At 37.1% G+C, this 25085-nt stretch overlaps 1 protein-coding gene across 6 annotated transcripts in view; it reads left to right on the top strand.

Moving 5' to 3' along the window:
- The window catches only part of pacsin3 (protein kinase C and casein kinase substrate in neurons 3), a 48690-nt gene that overhangs the window by 2804 nt on the left and 20801 nt on the right, over positions 1–25085 (top strand). Inside the window, exons 2-6 of one of the 6 annotated variants that reach the window (XM_065261587.2) lie at positions 9852–9917; positions 21159–21259; positions 22208–22364; positions 24281–24516; positions 24813–24968. In XM_065261587.2, coding sequence (XP_065117659.1) covers positions 21206–21259; positions 22208–22364; positions 24281–24516; positions 24813–24968 — 603 coding nt within the window. In that variant the 5' untranslated portion in view covers positions 9852–9917; positions 21159–21205. Of the gene's footprint in view, positions 1–9851; positions 9918–12071; positions 12276–16088; positions 16264–20792; positions 20843–20928; positions 20952–21158; positions 21260–22207; positions 22365–24280; positions 24517–24812; positions 24969–25085 lie in introns of those variants that run through there. The other 5 variants (XM_065261589.2, XM_065261592.2, XM_065261591.2 and 2 more) reach the window with 5 other exon arrangements.

Here is a 25085-nt window from a genome sequence, read left to right as displayed (position 1 = left end):
CAACTGTCTGCCTGTCTATCTGTCTATACAACTGTCTGCCTGTGTCTATCTGTCTATCTGTCTATCTATCTATCTATCTATCTATCTATCTATCTATCTATCTATCTATCTATCTATCTATCTATCTATCTATCTATCTATCTATCTATCTATCTATCTATCTATCTATCTATCTATCTATCTATCTATCTATCTATACAACTATCTAACTATACAACTATCTATCTATCTATACACAACTATCTATTTATCTATCTATACACAACTATCTATCTATCTATCTATACAACTATCTATCTATCTATCTATACAACTATCTATCTATCTATCTATACAACTATCTATCTATCTATCTATCTATCTATCTATACAACTATCTATCTATCTATACAACTATCTATCTATCTATACAACTATCTATCTATCTATACAACTATCTATCTATCTACACGTATCTATCTATCTATACAACTGTCTGCCTGTGTCTATCTGTCTATCTATCTCTCTGTCTATCTATACAACTATCTATCTATTTATACAACTATCTATCTGTGTCTATCTATTCTACTATCTATCTATCTGTCTGTCTGTCTGTCTGCCTGTCTATACAGCTGTCTGCCTGTCTATCTGTCTATACAACTGTCTATCTGTCTATACAACTGTCTGCCTGTCTATCTGTCTATACAACTGTCTGCCTGTCTATCTGTCTATACAACTGTCTGCCTGTCTATTTGTCTATACAACTGTCTGCCTGTCTATCTGTCTATACAACTGTCTGCCTGTCTATCTGTCTATACAACTGTCTGCCTGTCTATCTGTCTATACAACTGTCTGCCTGTCTATCTGTCTATACAACTGTCTGCCTGTCTATCTGTCTATACAACTGTCTGCCTGTCTATCTGTCTATACAACTGTCTGCCTGTCTATCTGTCTATACAACTGTCTGCCTGTCTATCTATCTCTCTGTCTATCTATACAACTATCTATCTATCTATCTGTCTATCTATCTCTCTGTCTATCTATACAACTATATATCTATCTATCTATCTATCTATCTATCTATCTATCTATCTATCTATCTATCTACACGTATCTATCTATCCATCTATACAACTATCTATCTATTTATACAACTATCTGTCTGTCTGTCTGTCTGTGACTATGTGTCTATCTATCTGGCTGTCTATCTATACTACTATCTATCTATCTATACAACTATTTATCTATCTACAGGTATCTATACAGCTATCTATCTACCTATACAACTTTCTGTCTGTCTGTCTGTGTCTATCTGTCTGTTTATCTAAACTACTATCTATCTATCTATCTATAGAACTATCTATTTATTAATACAACTATCTGTCTATACAACTGTCTGTCTGTCTGTCTGTCTATCTATCTATACATCTATCTATATAGTGCGGTCCAGAAGGCAGAGATCAGGAATTTTACTGCAGAGATATTTTCATTATAAATTATTTTATCAGCATATTTTGTGATAAGTTGATTTGCTAGGATTTCTTAGCATTTGTTTAATGATGACATGCACTCAAGCTGGCATGGACTTCTGCGGTATTAATTTTCCTAGAAAAGAAATTCCCAGATGTCTTATGTTGTCTTAGTATTTTGGAGCCTCTGTAAGTTTTGTGTTTATTAGGGTATCTATTGTGCTCGTCAGACAGGATCGATGTCATGAAATATACTTTTCATTGTCCAGTTTGTAGATTAAGTGTTTTTTTATTACCTATTCTTTTAGAAAGCGACTATAACGTACAGTTCTCTTGGATTATATGCTAGTATTTAGTTACTTTTGTTCTCATTTTAAAACAATAGTACAGTGTTCTCGTGTTCATGTATGATTCATATTTCAGACAGCTCTGATTAAGGGTGGTGGTTACGGTGGTTGGAGATTTAATGGCTAATGCAAATATGCAGGTTGTATTTGAGGAACCGAGACCCATTGGTTGCCTTGTCACTTTTGGAGCCTTGCTTCTGATGTAACCTCACTGTGGAATGCTTTGCATAAAGTGTCTGTCAAATGTCAAAGTGCAGTTGAAGTCAGAGATAAGACTATGAGTTAAGTAACTTTGAATGCAATTCAAGCTTTTTAAGTTATTGGGCTCCTGCTCTCTCTAATGACAGCCTGGGCGCCCTTTCCAAGTTTTTCAATTTTCCCTGATTTTTATTTTATATCATTTATAGTTATCGTAATTATTTGTTTGACTGAAATCTTTTCATGCTTGCTGATCCCAGACCTAAACCCCTAGGATCTGTAAGTATATGTGCTGTTGCGTGGTGCTGAGTGAGGAACAAAACTGCCTTTGTTTTTATCATGCCTACACAGAGACTGGGAGTGCACTGAGACTTTGAAAGCAGGCTTATTTTGAGCTGTCCTGAAGCCAAATTCACCATTCTTTTTTTACAAGATATGGGGGAAAAGTGTAGTTTGAATGATGGTTTTAGTGTGCTAGATACTCTTGACAGGCTCAGAGAGATTCACCATTTTAACCCTTAAATGCATAAATGTTTCACCAACCATTCAGTGTGTTTACATGCAAAACATAAGTGGATATCTATCAAAAATCTGTTATTATAGAATCCTGTTTTCATGCATTTGCATGCAAATTTGTAATCCGGCTACGCAGAAACGGCAAGATTTGGATATTTTTCCGGTTTCTTGCAGGTAGTGATGTTACGCCTATAGTACATCTAGTTGTTTAAAAAAGCTGTTAGGAAATCTGTCAGAAGCTATGCTGTTGTATCTCTTCTCATGTTGACAGATCCTGTAAATGTAAAGCATACTTTTAATTCCACAGTGATGAGTCAAGAGCAGACTTTTGTGCGTTAGTTTATGCTTACGTTCGTGACTAGGGATGCACCGAATTTTCGGCAACCGAAATAAAAAAACATTTTCGGTGTTCAATGAAAAATATGAAAAGGCAGAATAAATTTTACCGAACAATGAGCTTTTTGATGACGCGATCAAATAGCAACCAGCGCAGTGTGAGAGATGTGCAAATGCAGCAAACAAACATGTTGGTAAAAGCATTTTAAAGTGAAAACGACGTGAAAACACAGCAATACTAAGTTTCATTTATAATTTAAAATCAAGACGTCTTGAACACCATGCAGTGTATGAGAAAGACATGGCGTTGGTGAAAAAAATTGGGGTAATCGGCCTTCGGCTGAGTTTTTCATTTTATTCTTCTTCGGCCAACAATTTTCTTTTCGGTGCATCCCTATTCGTAACGTTTATCTTTTTTGCTCAAAACTGCAAGAAAGCCAGTTGAGGCGTTTACATGCAATGCGAATTGGGGTAATGGGAAACAATCTACCTTTGGGCGCCAAATTTCAATGACCTATTTTTTTCACATGATTACAGAGAATGGTTTACTGGGTTGTTTCCTTTCACATTTTCTAGGTTGATACGAGCACTAGGGACCCAATTATAGCACTTAAACATGGGAAAAGTCAGATTTTCATGATATGAAGAGTTTGGTTCCAAAACGCAATAAATCCATTTGACAATTTTCGGTAAAAACATGTTTTCTATACCAAGAAAGTGACAAGATGAAAAACACTATTTTCTGTTACAAACTTTCACATAGCATCTGTAGGTTATAAAAACATAAAAAATTCAAATTCATAACTTGATTTTCAAAGATTTATTATAAAAACGGATTATTTTTTCACAAAATGCAATAAATCCATGACAAGTTTTTTTCATAATGCTATAAATCTTTTGGTTCAATAGCCTATATAAATGTGCATTCATCTTTGCCATTTTATATTCATTTAGTTGACTAGTGGTATACACTGATAAAAAAACATTAATGGCATTAATCAAAACATTTACTTGTCATATTAACTCTTTCACCGCCAGCGTTTTTAAAAAAAGTTGCCAGCCAGCGCCAGCGTTTTTCATGATTTTCACCAAAGTTTAATGCCTTCCAGAAAATGTTCTTCTTTAAATATATAAACATACAATATACCAAATGAAAGAACAGACCCTCTGCTTTCAAACAAAAAAAAACGTTTCATCCTGCCTTTAGTGGTTCTTTTGCAATCAGCTTTTGAATATGTATAGGTTTTTGCAAAAACACCATATTTTGAGCAAAAAGCAGAGATAATTCCATTTTTGTGACGGACTTTTCATAGAGATCCCATTCAGAGCGATCTTTAAAACAGACACGGACATGCAGCCGCTTGCCATAGGGCAATACTTCCGGTTTTAAAAAGTTGTGGAAGGGCCGCCTGGTGGATAATAGCGGTATTGCGGAGAGACGGAAAATCTCGTTATTGGCGGGGAAGCGTTTTCTCTTAATTGACGAGATATCTCGTCAATGGCGGGGAAAGAGTTAAGAACACTGTCATTGCTGCGGTTATACTTGACGTCGTCGCTTAACATTTTTCACAGTGATCAGCAGTAAAATGTTTTGGTCCTGCTCGATTTTCATTGACTGAGTAAAATAATGGAAAGTTTTTTTCATAAGATCACCTGGGGTCAATGAATGTGTTAGCATAATAGAGCTTGATGCTGTCGGGAGAACAAGAACCCGTCTCCCGAGTGCCTCTCGCGTAAATTATTAGATGTTGATGGCTTACGTTTCTTTCCCGTTACAGAAAACTAGGGGTGGGCGATAAACCGGTAGACAAAATTAACCGGTAGAAATTTGTCAACCGGTAGAGATTTTGGACTATCGTTTCTATCGAGGTTACGTGCCCACGTCACGCTCCTGTGCGTGTGGTCGCGAAAACGTAACGTTTGTACACGTATTTAAGCACTGCAGTTTTAAAACAAGTTATTTTAAGCCATTGAAACACAGACAACAGATCTGTATGCGTGCGTTCTTTCTGTGTGTCAGGAGCGGACAAGTCGCGCAACCGCTGCTCTTTCTGTCTGTGAGGAGCGCGCAAGTCGCGCGACCTCTGCTTATTAAGCTCGTGAGCATTTTTCCCGCTTTATTGGCCTTAAATACACATATGCGTCAAAATTCCCGTCTTTGCAAGCATCATCATAAACACGACCAGTAAGGTCTTAAGAGAAAGTAAACAGCTAAAAGAGAAAGCGCATGTGTAACAGTGTATTGGATCCGGACTTTGGTCTTAAAGGGGAAGTTACCTAATTTTGCTCCTGTCTGTCACTCGTGTTAATCAAACAGCATTGAGAAAAAAATCTCTCGCTCCTGATTAAATCACTTTTCTACCTTAAATAAAAATATATATAGGCCTATACATACATGCATAATTATTTATTATCATTCTTATTGACTGTGTATCTTCAGAGAGCTTGAGTTTTGTTTGTTTTTATCTTCTTTCTATGCTTGTATATGTTTTTTGTGAGAATTATGAACATTTCTATGGTATTAAAGATTTAAACCTTATTAAAACATAAAAAACTCTACCGTGATACATATCGTTATCATGATATAAAATTAATCCTATCGTGATAGAAGATTTTGGTCATATCGCCCACCCCTACAGAAAACCATCACAGGTTTATCAATGCCATTAAAGTAATATTTTGTTTTTGTTTGTTTGTTGATCACGAAGTACAAAGTAGATGAGGAAAACTAAGATTCCGTGTACTCAACGCGCCGCCAGTTCGTTTACATAGCGTGGAATGGTGCGCTGTAATTTGTGGAGCGATTTATTGCATTTTGTGGAAAAGGAGGAGTGGCGTTTATCGCGTTTTGGGAAAAAAGGGAGAAAAGATGAGAGAATAACACAGTGCAGGGCTCCAGACTAACTTTTTTCACTAGGAGCACAGTGGCCCCCAACTGAAAATTTTACGTGCGCAACCAAAGAATTTAGGGGCACATGCTAACCAAATATTCACATTTCTACTAAGTAATACACTGTATTACTTATAAATATACTTTGTACTTTCTGCATCTATCATCAATGTGCTGTTTTTAAATTCAGTGTCACATCACAAAAAAAGGTCAAATTTACTAGTCGCACATGTGCGACAGGATGTAAAATTCAGTGGCACACTCCCAAATTTTGGTGGCAGTCTGGAGCCCTGCGGCAGATATTGGATTTTGCCTAAAATTAAGAATTTACTTTTAAATACTGACCTGATATAATACTGATTCTGGCAGTAACTCATTTTTTTTATTGCGTTTTGCAACCAAACTCTTTATATGTCCCCTTTAATGTAATCGGAATAAGACTGTAAACGCACTCAGTATTTCATATACTTGGGTCTTTAGCGACCCTGAATGTATATCTAAAACTGATATCTAAACTTCCTCATTGTATAAAACTCTACTAATACTTCAAAACTGTCATAATATTTCATTAACAATTACAAAATGATCAAATAAAGCATGTGTTCTTGCGTTATCATGACATTTTATTTGTCATTAAACAGATGGCAACAATATACAGTGTTAAAATTATGCCCTAAGGACATTTCTGGATCTCTAGTAAAGACCCAAGACATGCATGTAAGGGTTAAAGGGATAATTCACCCGAAAATGAAAATACTGTTATCATTTACTCCCCTTGAAGTTGTTTCAAACCTGTATAAAAATCTTTGTTTTGTTGAACAAAAAGGAATATATTTGTAATCAAAAAGGTAGCCGGAGCACTGACTTCCATAGTTGGAGAAAAAAAATATCGATGGGGTTATAAAAAAAGTTGGTTTACAAAGATTGCTCAGAATATCTTCCTTTGTGTTTCTTGAAGGTGAGAAAATTATGGCTGGATTATAATTTTCGGGTGAACTATCCCTTTAAATGGGCTTTGCATGATGCGATTTAAATTATGTGGGTTTGTAAAACAAAGATGAAATCTAACGCTCGGTCCGCTCTAAACACAGTTCTGAGATTTCTCAATTCGCAGAAATAACGTGTTATTTCCTTTTAGTCATCTTTCATTTGCAATGCAGCCATTTGCTTTACAGTTACTCTTTCTCATATGAGCTTGGGCAGAATATTCACTTCCAATTCAAGTTACTGTCAGTCATCTTGTATATAAAATTAGAGCATGGCTCTCTTTAGAACAATCCTTCTGCCAATTCACCCGCTGTGTTCGGTTCGGTCTTGCACCCCTTGATAGCAATGGGCGTATGACATGAGTTATAACAGCAGGCCTGGTCACGTCTATAGTACTTGCCAATCCGTTTCAGAGTTTTGTAGGCAAATCATTTTGTAAAGCATTTCTCTAGAGGAGTAGAAGTTATATTGTTATCAAACCCCGTACGGGTGAGAGTTGCCCTGTTCCGTTATAATACAATGTTTTAGGAAAGGGAAGGACCTGGTGACGTGAACGGTCGTGTGCCCGGGGTCTCATTAGTGTAGCGTGTCTGAACCTGACACAGCACACAGGAATGTGCTTCATTTTGTGGGTGATGTCACATTCCATACTTAAGGTTAACATGTGTAACATACCAACCTTAACAGTCGTACTTAACAAAAACATGACATTTTCTGCAATACTGTAGGCATAGTAATAGTATGCGTTACATAACTAGCTTGTTTTGTGTAAAGAACAAGCACATCAGCTGATTGTTAAATATTATTGGCACAAATTGCAAGCACTGCGTTGCACGATTTAAATACTGTGCTTAAAAGAAAACTCCAACAAATGCATTTGTAATAAGGTCAGTCACACACATACCTACATTTCACTCTTTTTGGACATTTTTGAGTGATTATGATTTTTTGCCAAAATAACCGTGATTAGGATTTTCAAGCAGCCCTACCTGACAGTTGATTTTTTTACGCTAAAAGGGGCGTTTACACAGGTGCAAGCTGTTAGTAAATGGGAAGCAATCCACACCTTTTCAGCACTATTGTGTCTTTAAGAAATCCTGAAAGTAGGGTTGTGCAAGTAATTGTTTTTTTAATCCAAGTAATTACAAAAACAAGTCAATAGATGTAAAACAATTATTGTGCAATTAAAATATAAATGGTGTGCTGCTATGTGTAGCCTATTGCAACACTTAAAGGGACACTCCACTTTTTTTTAAAATATGCTAATTTCCCAGCTCCCCTAGAGTTAAACCTACCATTTTTGAATCCATTCAGCTGATCTCCGGGTCTGGCACTAGCACTTAAAGCATATCTTAGCACAATCCATTGAATCTGATTAGTCCATTAGCATTGCGCCTAAAAATAACCAAAGAGTTTCGATATTTTTCTTATTTAAAACTTGACTCTTCCGTAGTTACATCGTGTACTAAGACCGAGAGATAATTAAAAGTTGCGATTTTATACGCAGATATGGCTAGGAACTATACTCTCATTCTGGCGTAATAATCAAGGACTTTGCTGCTGTAGCATGACTGCAGGAGGTGTAGTGATATTACGCACCGCCCGAAAATAGTCCCCTGCCATTGAAAGTTACGGGGACTATTTTCGGCTGCTGCGTAAAATCATTGCGCCTCCTGCAGTCATGTTACACCATTAAGGCCTTGATTATTACGCCAGAATGAGAGTATAGTTCCTAGCCATATTTGCCTAGAAAATTGCAACTTTTAATTTTCCGTCTGTGTTAGTACGCAATGTAACTACAGAAGAGTCAAGTTTTAAATAGGAAAAATATCGAAATTCTTTGGTTATTTTTTTAGGTGCTATGCTAATGGTCTAATCAGATTCAATGGATTATGCTAAGCTATGCTAAAAATGGTAGCGCCAGACCCGGAGATCAGCTGAATGGATTCCAAAATCAAACGTTTAACTCTAGGGGAGCTGGAAAATGAGCATATTTTCAGAAAAAAAAAGGTTCCTTTAAGAAAAAGGTTAAATGCAAGTTTTCAAAGTCACAGAGTAATTATGTTAAATAATTGTGAAATTTTTTTAATCGAAATAACTATGATTATGATTTTGTCTCATAATCGAGCAGCAATCCCTGACAGTAGATGTTTTAAAACGCTAAAAGAGGCATTTACACAGTACATACTGTTCGTAAATCTGGCCCTTTTTTCTTTAAATATCAGATATATGAGGATTATTATTCTGTTCAAAACATGACGTAAATACACTTAACTATTATGTTAGTATCTTGCATAAGATCTGTTGTTTTACACAATTGTTTTGGGGTTAATATAGTGTTAAATGTTGTTGACAGACAAGCTGTTGGTAACCACTGAAAGTAAAATTGTCTGTGTATTTTTGTTAAAAAATCTTTTTACCTTTTCTATACAAATGTGTGTTTTTTTTTTTTTTCAAACTATAGCATCCTTTTGTTGGTGTGAATGTTCTTTTCTAGAATAAACTGGTTATGTATTGTCTAGGTAATTCCCGTGGGTGAAATTTTCTCTATGTAAACAATCCCTGTCTGATATCTTTGCACATGTTGCAAATGTTTACCAGTCTGTTCTAGATAAAAATTGCACCAAGAAATGTTAAATTAGCAGCTAGAGTAGCCACATGCTGATCTTAGGCTAACAAACACCTAAGTCCTATGGCGAGACCTTTAAAACACGTTTGTATTTTAATATTCCATTAATGTCTGGATTAAAACACGATTTAGTTTTTTTACTGATGCGTGATTTATCATTTCACAAGTTGTGAATAGAGCTGAACTCGTATTGAACCCAGAACATTCCTCCTTGCACTGGGTGTTAGGCCTTAAACCAGGACCTAGTCGTAGGTCAATTGTGGAGAGCTATGGTGTTTTCCAGTGCCCTCCTGATTGCCTCTTCAGGTCTTCTATGTGTGGCATTTCTCTCTCCATCTCAGAATGTGCCACCTGTGACTTTCTGGGATTATATTAACCTTGTGTGCTGCCTTCAACTTTCTGACATCTTTTGAGGACCAAGAGACACTTTCATCTGCTTGCTTGCTTCTTCTCTGGCTTACTAAACCCTGACAAAACCTAACATCTCCTTCCTCTCGCAGGGTCACGAAAGAGGCTGTGTCGCTGGGTAAACTCCCACTAATTTCTAACATTCTTCCCTGGATTTGGTAAGTTCCTATTACATATTTTTTTGTTTTCTTATGCATGCTACCTAATATTATGTAAGCCTGAGTCTGACTCTGTATTCTGATGTTTAAAGGCTGTGTATGCACAGCACATACAATGCATACAATGTCTTGTGATAATTTTTTCAGAATCCATTTTTCTCTAGCTGTGTTGTTTTCCGGATACATAGAAGTAATATTTTGTTTGAAAGATTGCATTTGAATATGCTTAGATTCCTGGACCTGAAATACTGTACATGCTCACTAGTCTTGTATACATTAATCAGATTAATGACTGTGAGTTTCCAGGGAAGCTTATGCTGGATTCCAATCCCCTCCTTCCCATGGCCTCATTCTGCTCAAACGGAAGCTGTTGTTTTCCCTGTTCTTTAATAGCAGGTTATCCAAAAATGTTGTGTTGTGTTTTTGCTGATTTGGACCATAATTTCAAAGCTTTTCTTTACTTAAGTCTGACATGCATTTACATTTTGTGCAAGCGTGTTTATGTCCGAGAGGAAGAAAGCCAAGCAGATTTATGTGTCGGGGGTCGCACAAATAAATGCCACATGCCGCAGGCTGTATTCGCAAAGCCACATCTGACGACTGTGTAGATGCCCTTCTAATTTGTTCCAAATGTACTTTCATACACTAACCCGCTCCTGGGGGCCTGCGTTACACAGCACTGGCACAGATGAATATGTTTCCATTGCTGACTAAGTGCCAAGGCTTGGCCAACATACTTCATTGTCCTGTTGAATGTACTTAACGTGAATTCTTGCTTAAAGTGGCGCCACACTAAACTTTTCATTTGATTGACTTTCAGTTTGCTGCGTACCAAAGTTAAAGTATGGTCAACTCTGACCTGCGAATTGTTATCATGGGAAGATATGTGATCAGTAGAAAACCAGTTCATCACGGCGTTGACCTTTCTCTCTACTGAAAAGCAAAAATGAACATGTACTCCTCCTAGCACCTGAACTTGTAATGCGCATGATTCGGACTCTTCCTTGCACACGAGCTTGTAATACGCGCGGCTCTGACATTTCATTGCAGTAGTGAGGTTGTTAGCGCGCAGAGGATTAAAACCAGCGAGTGTTGTTCCCACTCCCTGGCATGCAGGAAATTTTTGAGTGCCTGGGTTTTAATGACACACTTAGATTAAAGGTGCAATAAGTAGGATTTACCCCCATCTAGTGGTGAAATTGTATTTTGCATTCAAACGAATAGTGCTCCCTAGCCCCTCGCTTTTCCAAATGCATGTTGCAACTACGGTAGCCGTTATGTACTCGCTGATCTCCTTGTCTGTTTCAGCTAGTTCACATGTTCTGAATGAAAACGCGTTGGTAGGCTAGTGCTTTTTGTCCCCCTCTCTGCTATTATAGTTTATCAGTATGGTGGAACGACATGGAAGCCAGTGTTGCCCTTGCTAATTTTTTGTCCACCAATCAAGTGACTTGTCATAAATGAGTAAAAAATGAACAAATAAAAAAAACGAGTAAACTACTACCCTGTCCCCCAATATAGAGTATCGCCGATCTCACAGGCTGGCGATCTCAAAAATAAGGTATCGCCCAACAATACCGTGATGTATTGTGGGGTAAGAAACGGCCGAAAGGCGTTGTTAGGCATGAATCGACCCTTTAATCGTGAGTTATTCCTGATACAGTACTAATCTCGACTATCTGAAATAAAACTTGGCTATTAACCAATCAGAATATAAACATTTTATTAACACCAATAAATCACTTGTTAATAAGATTTACCATAGTTGTTCTTCACTTCAATTTGCAGTAGTTTACACTTTTGTCACTTTCTAGCATTTCTGTTCTTAAAATGTACAGGTTTATCTTTTGATTTTATATGGTCATTCAAATGGGTTGTGTTTACACAATTTTGTATGTTGTTGTTGTCCTGTTGTGTGACCTTAGAATACTCTGTTTTGTAGTAACTTAGCCTGAGAGAGGCAAGCAAAACATCCAACAGAGTCAATGACCTATGAAATGTAAACTTCTCCAAAAACAGGGCCATAGTCCCCCATAAGACCTCTGACACTGTTAGTCTCTGAGCAACTTGTATAAGAAATTGCATGAGATTTATACAGATGGAGGTTGAGCGCATCTGTTTTCTCCTGGGGCGAGGAGCTGCCCGGTCAACGGTTGCACCAGATTACAAATAGCCTTCATGATCAGCCATCTGCTGCTGTTTGGTTTTTGACTGGGTTGATATTACAGGATTTTGGAAAGAGTTTACATCTTAATCATTGTGGCTGTGCAATCAATGCATTGTATATTTTAGACCAAAGCCTTTTCAGCAAAATAACCCCGGGGATTTGGTAGCATTCCAGCACACGGAAATTGTAAAGTAAGTCTCAACAACTCAGCAGAATTGGGTGTTTTTGTTGTTGTTGTTAGTCACGGGCGATGTTAATTTAATCAGGTTTTGTTGTTGCACAAAGTTTCTGCCTGTTTACACTGGTTTGTTATCTTAGTTCTCTAGATTTCTTTGTGACCAGGTCTATTAACACGGCTGTGTCACATTGTTATTCACAGTGTTTCAAAGGTCACAGCCAGAGTAGTTTGTTAAGGAAAGCGTCACTATTACAGCCAGCCGCAAAAAAAAACCCTTTAACCCAATGCACTCCAGATGTAGCCTATGACTTTCTTTCCTCAGCTGAACACAAATAATTTCATATTTATATGTTATGTTGTGTTTAGAACTGCAACAACTAGGCTTAATCGATAATAATTAGGGATGTGACGAGATCTCGTGCGACGAGATCTCGCGAGATTAAATGTGTATCGCGAGATTAAGTGTGTCTCGCGAGATTTCTTGTGTAGGTGAAATTCTGGCCGTTTCTCAAAAAAAGGCTGCATCCTTCGGAGGTCGCATTTTTAAACTGCATTTACTTCATAAAGACTGTCTTTTTAGAGACTAACAATTATAAAGTTTACTAATAATTTAGTTAATCGCAAATTGTTGTAATATGATCACGACTTGCGAATGTAATGCTCAGTTAATGATCTGAAATAAACCTTAATGACGTATGCAGCCTGCATATGCGACCTCCGGAGAAGGCAGTTGCAGGCGCCTTTTTTAAATGATATTCTATGGGCATGGAGCGTTTGCGCGCTGTTTATGCGCGCTGAGCGCCTTGCGGTTTTTGCCGGCGGCCGCAGCACGCGCCTTTGAAGGAACGCTGAGAGCGGAGAAGCGCCCGACGTCATTCGCGTCTTTCCATTGTCCACTCGAATGAGGGGAGATGCGGGCCTTACGTTGTGGTGAGGGAAGTTTACAGTTGCTTTGAAGAACCGGACTCCACTCGCTCACTCTCTCCTGCGTGTTTGTGCACCTCTCACCCTCAAACAAGGTCAGAGCAAGCATCCTCTTTTTAAAGTTTCTGCTAATATGACAGTCAACAGCAAAAGAGCGCACGCTTCAATATTTGATTGACAAGACAGCTGACTAGGTGGTTGCCTAGCAATATTAAAAGCCGTTTCCAAGCGTTTAAAGCGTGGTTGGTATAATTAGCCTCTTACAGTGCATGCATTATATTCTGTCTTTTACTGCATTTGCTTTTTTGTTTGGGTTTCCAATAATGTTCGTTTGGGAGCTCGTATGAAGTCTGAGACGTGTTGTGTTTTTCTGTAGATCAGTGTCAGATGTGAAGTCTCAGCAGATTAAACCATCACAGAGTTTACATGATTTAATGTCTGCATGTTCATTTCTATTGTAAAGAAATGGACGTATATTAAATATTCAAATGGATTAAAACATTGTTTGGCTAAAAAATAAGCGTTTTTTTCCCGTCTAAAGTGAAAGTGAAAGTGAAGATAGCATCCGAGACGAGTCTACTATCGCCCCCTGCAGGCATTTGTTATAATATATACATAATGCTATTTATTTATAGACCACAAATGTAATGTGTTTGTTAATGTAATGTTGTTTAATGTAACTTGGTTTTAATACTTTATTTGAACCAATTATTATTGCATCTTCGTTATTATGTAATTTTAAAGGCTACTGCTCACTTGGGTCTATTTTTATTACCCAAAAATAACAAATTACTTCATTATCAGTTAGTAAAATAATTGTTAGGGGCAGTCCTTGATTAGTTAAAACATTTAAAAATAACATGATTTCAGTTTCTTATTCATTTATTTTATCATCGAGGGTTTCTTAAAAAGTGTAAAAATATCGTCTCGTCTCGTTCTCGTGAACCCAATCTCGTGTCTCGTCTCGTCTCGTGGATTAAGTGTCTCGTCACACCCCTAATAATAATTGATGATAAAAATAGTTGTCAACGGATGTCATTATCGATTACTGTTAGGAATGAATACAATTAATCACGATGAATCTATAGCAGAACAAAAAGTCTTTGTTTAAATCATATATGTGTGTAAACTATGTATAATAATTATGTAGATATAAATATGCACACATGCATGTATAATTTTAAGAAAAATATATATATTAAGTATTTATATATAATGTAAATTATACATAAATATACAAATGTATGTACATTTCATATACACTGTAAATATTTCTTAAATATATACATGCATCATGTGTGTGTGCATTTATCTATACAAATAAAGGTACTTTACTTTGACTTTGATACAAAGTTATTATACACAGTTCAAACACATATATGATGTAAACAAAAACTTTTATTCTCCTATAGATTAATCGTGAGTGATCGTTATGCATCCCAAATTACTGTAGTTGTTTTTTGACGTCACATGCTCCCACACTACTCTCTGCTTTATACAGCGCAAGCTGCGTGCTTATAAAATCAGGTGCCTCTTGTTTGGTTAATACAAATAATGTTTAAACCCATCTAGGTCAAAAGTTGAAGATCAAAACGAGTGTATTAATCTGCCAAAATTTCCTAAACATTTGATTCATTTATATTTTGACATTTTAAAGATATTTTACTATTTAAAAACTGGTCAAACTTTTCATTTACATCTTAAAATGAAATTAAAGATTATATTAATAATCCTCAGTGCGTGGCTTTTGCACTTAAAATACACTTTACACCTAAATACTCTAATTAAGAGATTTATTTAGCTATAATAAGTGAAAAATCTAATTGAATAAATGTTTGTTTTTATCCATTTGATCGATTAACCGCAAAAATAACCGTCAGATTATTCGGAAAATAATCGCCAGATTAATTGATTATGAAAATATGACTTTAACTTTGAATATCATTGGTTCTTGCATGTCTCATGATCAAAAACATATACTGACATTTTGTCACGAGACACGGAAAACCAAAAAGATTGGAATTTATTGACATAAGTTATGATCACACCCTTGCAGTCTTCTGGATTACTATTAATTTGTCTACTGACCTTCACATCCATTTCTTGAATCTGAATGCAAACTGACATGAATTAATGTCCAGTTGGTTGAAATCAATGCAATGCAGTATGACTCTTATATTGTTACTTGTTTAATATTTAATATTATGACAAATTTTAGTTTTTAGTATTAAATATTAAAAAAGTACAAATTGTGGTACCTGGAAAATAATCAGCAAGCCACACTTTCTTTCTGACTTTCTTGTGCTTTAACTCAAATGCATATCAATATACATCTGGCTGATCATTTTATACAACTTTGTGCAAATGTAAATATTTGGGTAAGTTAATCCTTTAAGGGTTAAGCAACTGTATAGCAGTTCATTGACAGCCACTTATAACACCTTAGCAACGTTTTTACAACTATAAAACAATGTATTTACCACCACTCATCACTGCAACTTCATATCAATGGTCTAGCAACCAAATATCAATGTATTATCGACCATTCATCTTTGCAACTGCATAGTAACGCCCTAGCACCCACCTAGAACACCCTGCAATTGTGGTGGTTAGTTTTGCATCGTCTGCCAAGTAAAATTCTAGCTAGCTGTTTAGATCTAAGCTCTTATGTTCCTATAGTTGATGGTGTTTGTGGCCCAGGCTGTCGAACATGTCTTGTTCCGCATGCATTGGTCTAAGAGATCCCTGCTGCTTCACTCCTAGTGATTTGCTGACACAACCATGTAATTACAGCCGCCATGGCCACGCCTCTCCCCAGACATGCTTGTTTTTAGCTCGGATCTCCGTGGGACTGCTGAGCTCTTTCACATCGATGTTCTGGACCATACTAGAAGCTCTGCTGTACAGTACAATAGCACAATGAAGAGGGGGCAACACTCCGCCCTGCTTGTATTTCAGTTTTACAGCACGAGGATCTCCGTGAACTTGCTCATTGTGTTTTCCCGTCGCTAGGCTCTGTTGGCCACGCACTAAACAATAGGGGGTTTGACACGCGCTGCATCCCAATTTACCTACAGGTACCTGTACTATGTAGTAAAAGTATGTAGTTTTTTGTTATGGGAAAGTACTGTATACACGTTTTTGCTCGTGTAATGTTTGCAAGTGATGGGAAACACTAACATGTAATGGATGTAAATGTTGCCTGTTAACAATATACAAGCATCAAAAAAGGTACATTTCACCTTTTCCTTATTCATTATTTCTTATGTAATGTTTACTAAATAGTTAAATTATCAATTTAGTGAAGTATCACTAAACACTTTTCTCTCGCAATGAATTGTGGGTAATATGAGCCGTTAAGGGGGTCGCACACCAGATGAACAGCGGCGTGTTGCGCCATGAATCAAACAACAGAACACATTATTTTCTATGAATGAACACACACCAGTGGCGCATGACGGCGGCGGTTTGCTGCGGCTCAGGACACTGCGGCTCAGGACACTGCTTAAATCCCTGTCGCACTATAGAGTGCCACTCACATAGTTTAACATAAAATAACATAATATTTGTCACAAATTCTTAGCGATTAACATTGGCTGCTAACGTATATTTTGCATTTTGAAGTAGACGCTATCTGACTAAGCTTGCGCTATTTAATGTGCACTCCGGTGTAGGGCTGCAGCTATTGATTCTTTTTGTAATCGAGTAATCTAGCACTGAATCGATCGATTTATCGAGTAATGAATCTCATTATTTGGTTACGATTATGTCGACTGTTTGATTCAATGCGATATCTCGGCATTGCAATATTTTATTTTGCTGCGGTGCATATTGCAGTATTAAGCCCTATTCGCACAGGATTAGTATTACTAGAGGTCGACCGATAGTGGATTTTACCAATAACTAAGTTTGTCCCTACTTGCGGATAACCGATTAATCGACCGATTGTTTTTTTTTAAACGGATTATGGATAAAAAAACAAACATAACACTCAAAGTGAAACAGTGCTGAAATGTATTACACAAGTACTAAAACAACAGTAGTGAACCATGAAAATGTGCTAAATGAAATAAATGTATAAATAAAAATATATCATTTATATTAATAGTATTAAAGTAAATAATTCTGTGTAAAATTCAAATGACATAAATGTAAATTATGTAGTCCTGTACTTTATTTGCTTCTGTTTTAACATTTAGGGCTCTATCTTACACCCGGCGCAATGCAGCGCAATGCGCGACGCAAGTGTCTTTCGCTAGTTTCCACCCTAATTTTCACGTTTAGCGCCGCGTTGTTTAAATAGCAAATGCATTTGCGCCCCCTTTTGCGCCAATGGGCGTTCTGGTCTGAAAACGAGGTGTGTTCAGGCGCATTGTTGGCGCGTTGCTATTTTGAGGCAACTAAAATAGACTACGCCATTGACCAACAAAAACCTGGTCTAAAGTCTAAAGTCAATGGCGCAATGTGTTTTATGTTATTTAAAGAGCGCATTAGTAAAATGCGCCTATACACGGGAGGACAACGCGGGTTTGCTTATCACAAGGTACATGAATGCGCAGCAGCACAAAAATGCTTTCAAATATAAAGGATTAAAGGATTGAATGTAAAATATTATTATTGAGTCTCTTGGACATAAATGAGGACTAATTATGAGACGTTAGAAGGCGCAAAGAGCTGCTTCACCTGCAGCCTGGTAAGTAAATAAATGCTTTGCTTTAAACAAATGCGTCTGTTTTTAAATGTTTTTTTTAATGCTACCTCACGGATTTATTGTATATGATGACTCTGTACCTGTGGATATGGTATGATGAGAAACATTTTTAAGTAATGCTTAAAAAAACTCTTTGCTAAAAAAAAACGCTGTCCAAAGTGCTGAAACGTGAGGAGAGCCGTTTGTAAATTCTTTATCTCCTGTTTGTTACAAATAAAGTATTTTTAGAGTACAAACCTTATCTTACATACTTGTAAATTATTTTTTGATGATATTGGATAGCCATACATTTAAAGCAATTACAAGCCTGCTTTTTACTTCCATGACTAAAAGAAAATGGGTTTTAAAGGTTTTAATAAAAAAATAACAATTTTAATACAAGTGAAAAACAACACAATTATTTAACATTAATCTTAAACTGGGGATCTTCTTCCTCCGCTTAGTTTTTCAGTTTACAAAGTCCGTCATCTAAATAGGGATTAGACATAACGCCAGCGCAACTGGCTTTTAAAGGGGATGAGAGCTGTGACTCTCATTGGTTTACTGCATGTTACGCCCAAAATACTCCCATTACAATAGGACCTACCCTTTTCGACCATGCGCTCGGCGCAAAAACCATTTTTCCCGTCGTTAAATTAGCAAAAGTGGATTCGGACATGCCCATTTAGACGTTGCGCTGTGCGCTTTAGACAATGCGCTTAGATCGTTAAAATAGGGCCCTTAATGATCATCTAATCATCTAATCAAAATAACAAAAGATGTATTGCAGTGATGATAAAAAACTGAATTCAGATTTTGATTAGTAAAATGTGTTAACGTACCCGACAGCTGCATATAGTTCACGTTCTCTAGTTTTTAACATAAAATATGGATAAATCATGTATAAAATTAACCAGCTGGAAATAAACTAATGCAAATCGATGGTAATAATCATGATATTAAAGATTTGGGTTGAATTTATCTGCGTGTATAACAGTGTATAACTGTTAGAGGTACTACTTATATTAGCGTCCTGTCAGTCTTGACGACAAACATAGGTTCTACTAAGTGTAATTATTATGTATATTCAACCACACACACATACATAGTCATTTCAGATTTTTTTTATTTATATATTTTTATTTATTTCTTTATAATATAGAATATATAAAATATATATATATATATATATATTTGTACACATGTAAATGTTTCTTAAATACATACATGAATGTTTGTGTATTTATATATACATAATAATTACACAAAGCACACACTCATATATTATGCAAAAAAATCACTTTTATTTTGTATGTGATTAATCGCGATTAATCTTTTCCCAGCACTAATGATATGAAGCAACCAACGTTTCATGTTTGATTATTATTCCCCAGATAATACTAATCCCGTGCGATATATTACATAACTTTTGTCTTACCATGTTAATAAAACGATAATAAATGATAATGAAACTATGAAAATTTGGAACCATATTAATTTGTACTACCACCATGTTTTTCACAAGGTGAATTGTTATTCAAGCTGTGATTTCTCTCCCATTTGGAACAGTAAAGTGTAACACCGGTAAAGGCATCCAAAGTATTTTTCTTTTGAACAAATGCTCTGCACATTCTGCGATGTGACTTGCAGATGCGCACATTGCGATGTCTGTGCTAGAACGATAAATTGTGCAGCGCTACTATTTAATATGTGAATGCAGGGATGTAGTCACTCAGATAAAGCAGTTAAAGAAGTTTAATCTGCTCTCAGCTGTTGAAATAGTTGTCTACTATTGTGCTGTGTTCTCCCTCCAGCTCGACAGATCCCTGGGGCTTTGATTATTTCTGGAGTTTAACATGACACAGCTGCTCAACGCTGTACTTGCAGTGTGACATGTTTCATGGGAATGGGTGTGCCCGGCTCTTTTGAAAAATGTGCGCTTTTTTCCATTTCCTTGTAGTTGGTAAAATGCAAAACTGTCTGTTTACATTTAAACATGTACATATTGATGTGATGCACATATGTGTTAACGTATGTGTTAATTATATTCACACATATTAAAACATAGTAGGCAGTGTATAGTGCATACATAGTAGGCAGTGTTTAGTGCATACTGCACAGTATGCAGTGTTGCCTTTGTTATTGCAGTGCAGGTTTAAGTGATTTTTTGCATCAGCTCTTTTTTTGGCATGTTAGTGGGAAATACCTTCATCAGGAGCCGACTTTCCACTGCTCCCTGCCTTCACCTCACAAAGAGGAAGTTCAGGGGACTTAATCCAAGCTTAAGGATGTGCAGTCACATGTTTTAAAGGTAATTGGCAACGAGCAGCGGGGGTTATACGCAAGGCAACCAATACAAACGTGCTGCCAACTGTGGTTTGATGTTGAATCATTAAAACTTAAGCATTCAAAGCAAAAACTCATCAACTTTGTTGGCTCCCATCTGCCCAAAGATGCTAATTTTCCGTTAGCATAACTAGCTTGGCCTGAATTAGAAGCAGATGCTCTTGCAAGGCTCCTTCCTCCAGTTTGTTTTGTCTGTTTCAGGAAGCTATACGACCTTGGTTCAAACAATACGCCTAGGACCGAAGGCCGAGAGTGGTGCTAAATGTACACAAGTGTGAGAAAAGTGGTTATAAGGTTCGTTGGGTGTCCTCCATATCATTCCGCTTGGCTACCGTGCAATAATTTTGGTAACGGTTTGCATGTTCAGCGTGTTATTTTAGGATGACAGGTATGATGTAAGAGTCGCAGAGTTTCCCATGCACCAGTGAGCAATAGACACCAGACATTTACATGTCATATATTTATTTGTATGACTGTTTCTGGTTGGGCGATAAGGGTACAGTAGGAGGTCCTGAGTAACGATAGCATCATTTAATAGGATAATTCAGCCCCACCCAAACCGAAGTAAAGAAGCTTCAGCTCGCCTCGATTGCCCTAGGCAGACGCAAAGGCATTCAGAGGTGAGACAGGTGGCAATTGTCTTTCTTCCACTTTGTATGGGAATACTGGATTACTGTGCTTGGCCAGACTTCTTAACTGTGTAGGATATGGAGTGTTAGGACGTGACAGGTGGTTGGCGAGGCTTTGGCAAAATCTTAATGGAATATATTTCGAGGGATTTCCATGGCATTTGTAGTTGGTTTCAGTTGTTTGGAGTAAACTTGAGGGCTTGTGCATGCAGAGCAAAGACTGGATAAACTAGTTTATTCGCAGCGAGCCTGCATTCTGATTTGAGTATTTGACTTTTTAAAAATGTTGGTGTCGTCTTGTTTTCAGTTTGACAGACAGCCGCCATCATTCCGTGCTGCGGAGGCGACCCAAAAATGTCGTCCAATGGCGATCTGCAGGACATCGGGAGCTGGGACAGCTTCTGGGAGGTAAATGACTTTGACCACAAACACCCACAAAAACTAAGTAGGTTGCATGCTGGGACATCAGATGTTGTGTATGATGCTTTCGTGAGTTTTGTAAAAGGTATTCACATCTGGCATGGTTTGTTGTGACACATTTCTTAATACACTGTCTATACAAGCATACTTGGTCAAGTTTACACTCGTCTTAATGAAAGCTAACAGGGATCTTGCATAATGAAGTTAAAGTAAAGTTCATGTAGGTAATTGCAACAGAAACTTATAAAACAAGTAATGTAGTTTACGGTAATTGCATTTTAAATTTCTTCATAATATTGACAAGTCACCATGACACCTTGTCTTCAATGTAAGCAAGCGGCTTTAACGCTGTTGAGATCACACCCTTTAAAATCCACAAGTTGTTTACACTACATGCTGTACAACACCTAGACAGGGATATAGTTGTTGTGTTACTTTTAAAAGTGAAAGAAACTTCAAAATGCTTTTAAAGTCTAGAGTTTGTCACACCACAGAAAAAATTGTTATTAACCACCCAACCAAATTTGAATGCTGGGAAAAAACGGCAAGTAAATAAAACAAGTTCTTGAAAAAATAGGCAGCTTTCTTTGCTCTCAAGCTATGGGGGCGTGTCCGCTGTCGGTGCCGAAACCATGCCGTCTCTTTTAACTTTCAAAAATTGCTGCAACCTAAATGGATGCTTGTGATTGTGTTAGAGGCGGGGCCATGCACGGTGACTCAAGTGCATCATTGAGCCACCGCTTTAGCCCCGCCCAAAAATCTTAAACACAGAAAAACTATTTAACAATCTTACTCTGCAATTCATTTACAGTCTTTTTGGCTTGTTTCAGCAATACATTTCTAACATTTATAATGTATTTACAAAATTTTCTGGAATATAAATAATCTGTGTGCAACATTTGGTTAACACTCTTTAATATGACTGTGTTTGGCCAGCCGGGAAACTACAAGAGGACTGTTAAGCGCATCGACGATGGCTACAAGCTATGCAACGAAATGATCACATGCTTCCAGGAGCGAGCCAAGATTGAGAAAGGTTATTCACAGCAGCTAAATGAATGGTCCAAAAAATGGAGGGGTGTAGTAGAGAAGGGTAAGTGCTACTACTGTTGTTGAGTTACAGGGGCTCTCCAGTCTTCTTTTAATAGACGCATTAACACTTCCTATTCTGTTGAGTTGCTTAGTATTCCTGTCAGTTAATTATAACTTTTCTAGTGATCATCTGAACTAGTCGTTTACTTCTCCAGTGTTTACCCTGAGGCTTTCTTCTCGAAATATTTGCATGTGATGCTTCAGTATGTAGCCGACAGAGGGGCATTCAGATAGGATAGGTTCTTGTGAATCCAAAGCAGCTATGAACTGAATCAAACCGGTTCATTTTTTTAAAGTTGAACTGTAACTGCGGGGCATTTTAATCCAGTTTTACTGCGCTGGATCCGTCCAAAGCTTTTCTAACTTTTGCAGATGTTTGTTTGTATGCAGACACATCTAATTTAGTTTAACTATAAATTAAAAAAATTAATGTTTTATTAAATATTTAAAGGGACATTCCACTTTTTTTGAAAATATGCTCATTTTCCAGCTCCCCTAGAGTTAAACATTTGATTCGTACAATTTTGGAAACCATTCAGCCGATCTCAGGGTCTGGCGCTAGCACTTTTAGCATAGCTTTGCATAGTCCATTGAATCTGATTAGACCATTACCATCGCGCTCAAAAATAACCAAAGAGTTTCGATATTTTTCCTATTTCAAACTTGACTCTTTTGTAGTTACATTGTGTACTAAGACCGACGGAAAATCAAAAGTTGTGATTTTCTAGGCAGATATGCTAGGAACTTTACTTTCAAACTGGCGTAATAATCAGTGACTTTGCTGATGTAACATGGCTGCAGCAGGCGTAGTTATATTACACACGGCCCGAAAATAGTTTCCTGCTATTAAATGTAACCAAGGGGACTATTTTTCGGCAGGGCTCTACACTAACTTTTTGCACTGGTTGCACTGGTGCACCTAACTTTTTTTTCTTAGGTGCACCAGCACAAAATTTAGGTGCACCAACATTTTTGACTGCATTGCATTTAACACCGCATGTATTTTATAATTTTCATGCTGTGATTCTTTTTTCCCTTATAGCCTATTGCTTTTATGTTTGTTCTAAAATCTATTTCCTAAAAATACTTTTATTACATTGCTTTGTTCCGATCTTTCATTATAGTTTTAATATTGTGTTCAGGATTTGTCATTGCTGGAAACACAAAATAATAATAATATCTGATTGGTGCAACCTCAGATTTTTTTTAAGTCGCACCATTGAAAAATTGGTCGCACGTTCGAGCCCTGTTCGGGCAATGCGTAATATCACTATGCATCACTAAAAGTGGATTTTGCATAATATGTGCGCTTTACTGTAAGTTGCCTTATGTGCCTCAGTGGTTTGTCAAGTTGACGTCTTTGTGTAGATAAACTGGCTATTGACATAAGCACTTGCAAAATAACATGGAGAACAGTGTCCTAAAGTTACATTTGAATAATAAATCAAAATCGTGTAAAGCCCAAACAAAACAGAAGTGAACCTGAAGGTGAGGACATGAGTGGATTAGCAGGCGGGACCATGTGACTTTAAAGGAGCAGACACATTGAGCTCTATTTACTTTGTGTTTAGATGCATGTGCACACCATTACAAATTTTATATTGCAAGAGCTAGTTCAACATGATTTAAGAGTAAAATTTAAATTTTAAAAGTTAAACACACAGGAATCTCAATTAACACTATGAGTCTGCCTGTATGTTTTTGCCAAAAGAATAAATGATGTAATAATTTCTTGCTTGTAAGTATTTCTTTCAGATCTGTTTGTCAGACCAAAGAAGACAGATAGGGAAGTGTTTATGAAGCCTGATTGATAACATGTATAAACATTTGTTAATTTTAGTGACAGAGATATTACACGCTTTAGTTTGTTGTTGTTGTAGATGATTGTGAAATAAAAGATGGTTGATGTTTCCTCAGGGTCACAGTATGGCACGGTAGAAAAGGCCTGGCATGCGTTTATGAACGCAGCAGACACACTGAGCGAGATCCATATGGAGATTAAAGAGAAACTGATCGTCGAGGACAGCAATAAGATTCGCAACTGGCAAAAGGACGCCTTTCACAAGCAGATGATGGGTGGATTCCGGGAGACCAAAGATGCTGATGAAGGCTTTCGCAAAGCCCAGAAAACCTGGGTCAGGAAACTCAAGGACGTGAGTCTCCTGTATAAAAGTCACATTATAAACCATTTCATGCATTAAAAGATGAAAACGCATGCCAGGGTCAACATCTATAATACTTCTTTAAAGTTTTGTTGACCACACAATAAATATCCAATTATATCCAGAGTTGGCAACAAACCCTGCCAGTGAATCTAATTTGTTTTTACATCAATATGAGTAATGTTAATTTTTATATTAGAGTAAACTATCCCCTAAAATTATGTTCAAAAAGTAACAGCGTATATGATGTTTATGAATAAACAGTGTGCTCGACTTCTCTGCGGTAGGTGGAGTCCACCAAAAAGATTTATCACCAGACCCGTAAGGAAGAGCGCACCGCTCTAACCCGTGAAACCCATGCCAAGGCGGATACGACCAAATCCCCAGAGGAGGTCCGCAAGTTCACAGACCGCTTGGAGAAATGTACACAAGAGGCTGAGAAGGTAAAAAATTTTGCTTCTCATTTTTATTTGTGCATCTTCACTTCCTTTCCTCTTAGCTCCACCCCCCTAGGATGTGATGGAGGAAAGACGTGAAGCGAAGTGAAGTGAAATGGCATA

The sequence above is a fragment of the Paramisgurnus dabryanus genome, chromosome 2 (genome assembly GCF_030506205.2).
Source record: "Paramisgurnus dabryanus chromosome 2, PD_genome_1.1, whole genome shotgun sequence".
NCBI lineage: Eukaryota > Metazoa > Chordata > Actinopteri > Cypriniformes > Cobitidae > Paramisgurnus > Paramisgurnus dabryanus.
The sequence above is the reverse complement of the archived record's forward strand: the minus strand, read 5'-3'. Positions and strand labels throughout refer to the sequence as shown.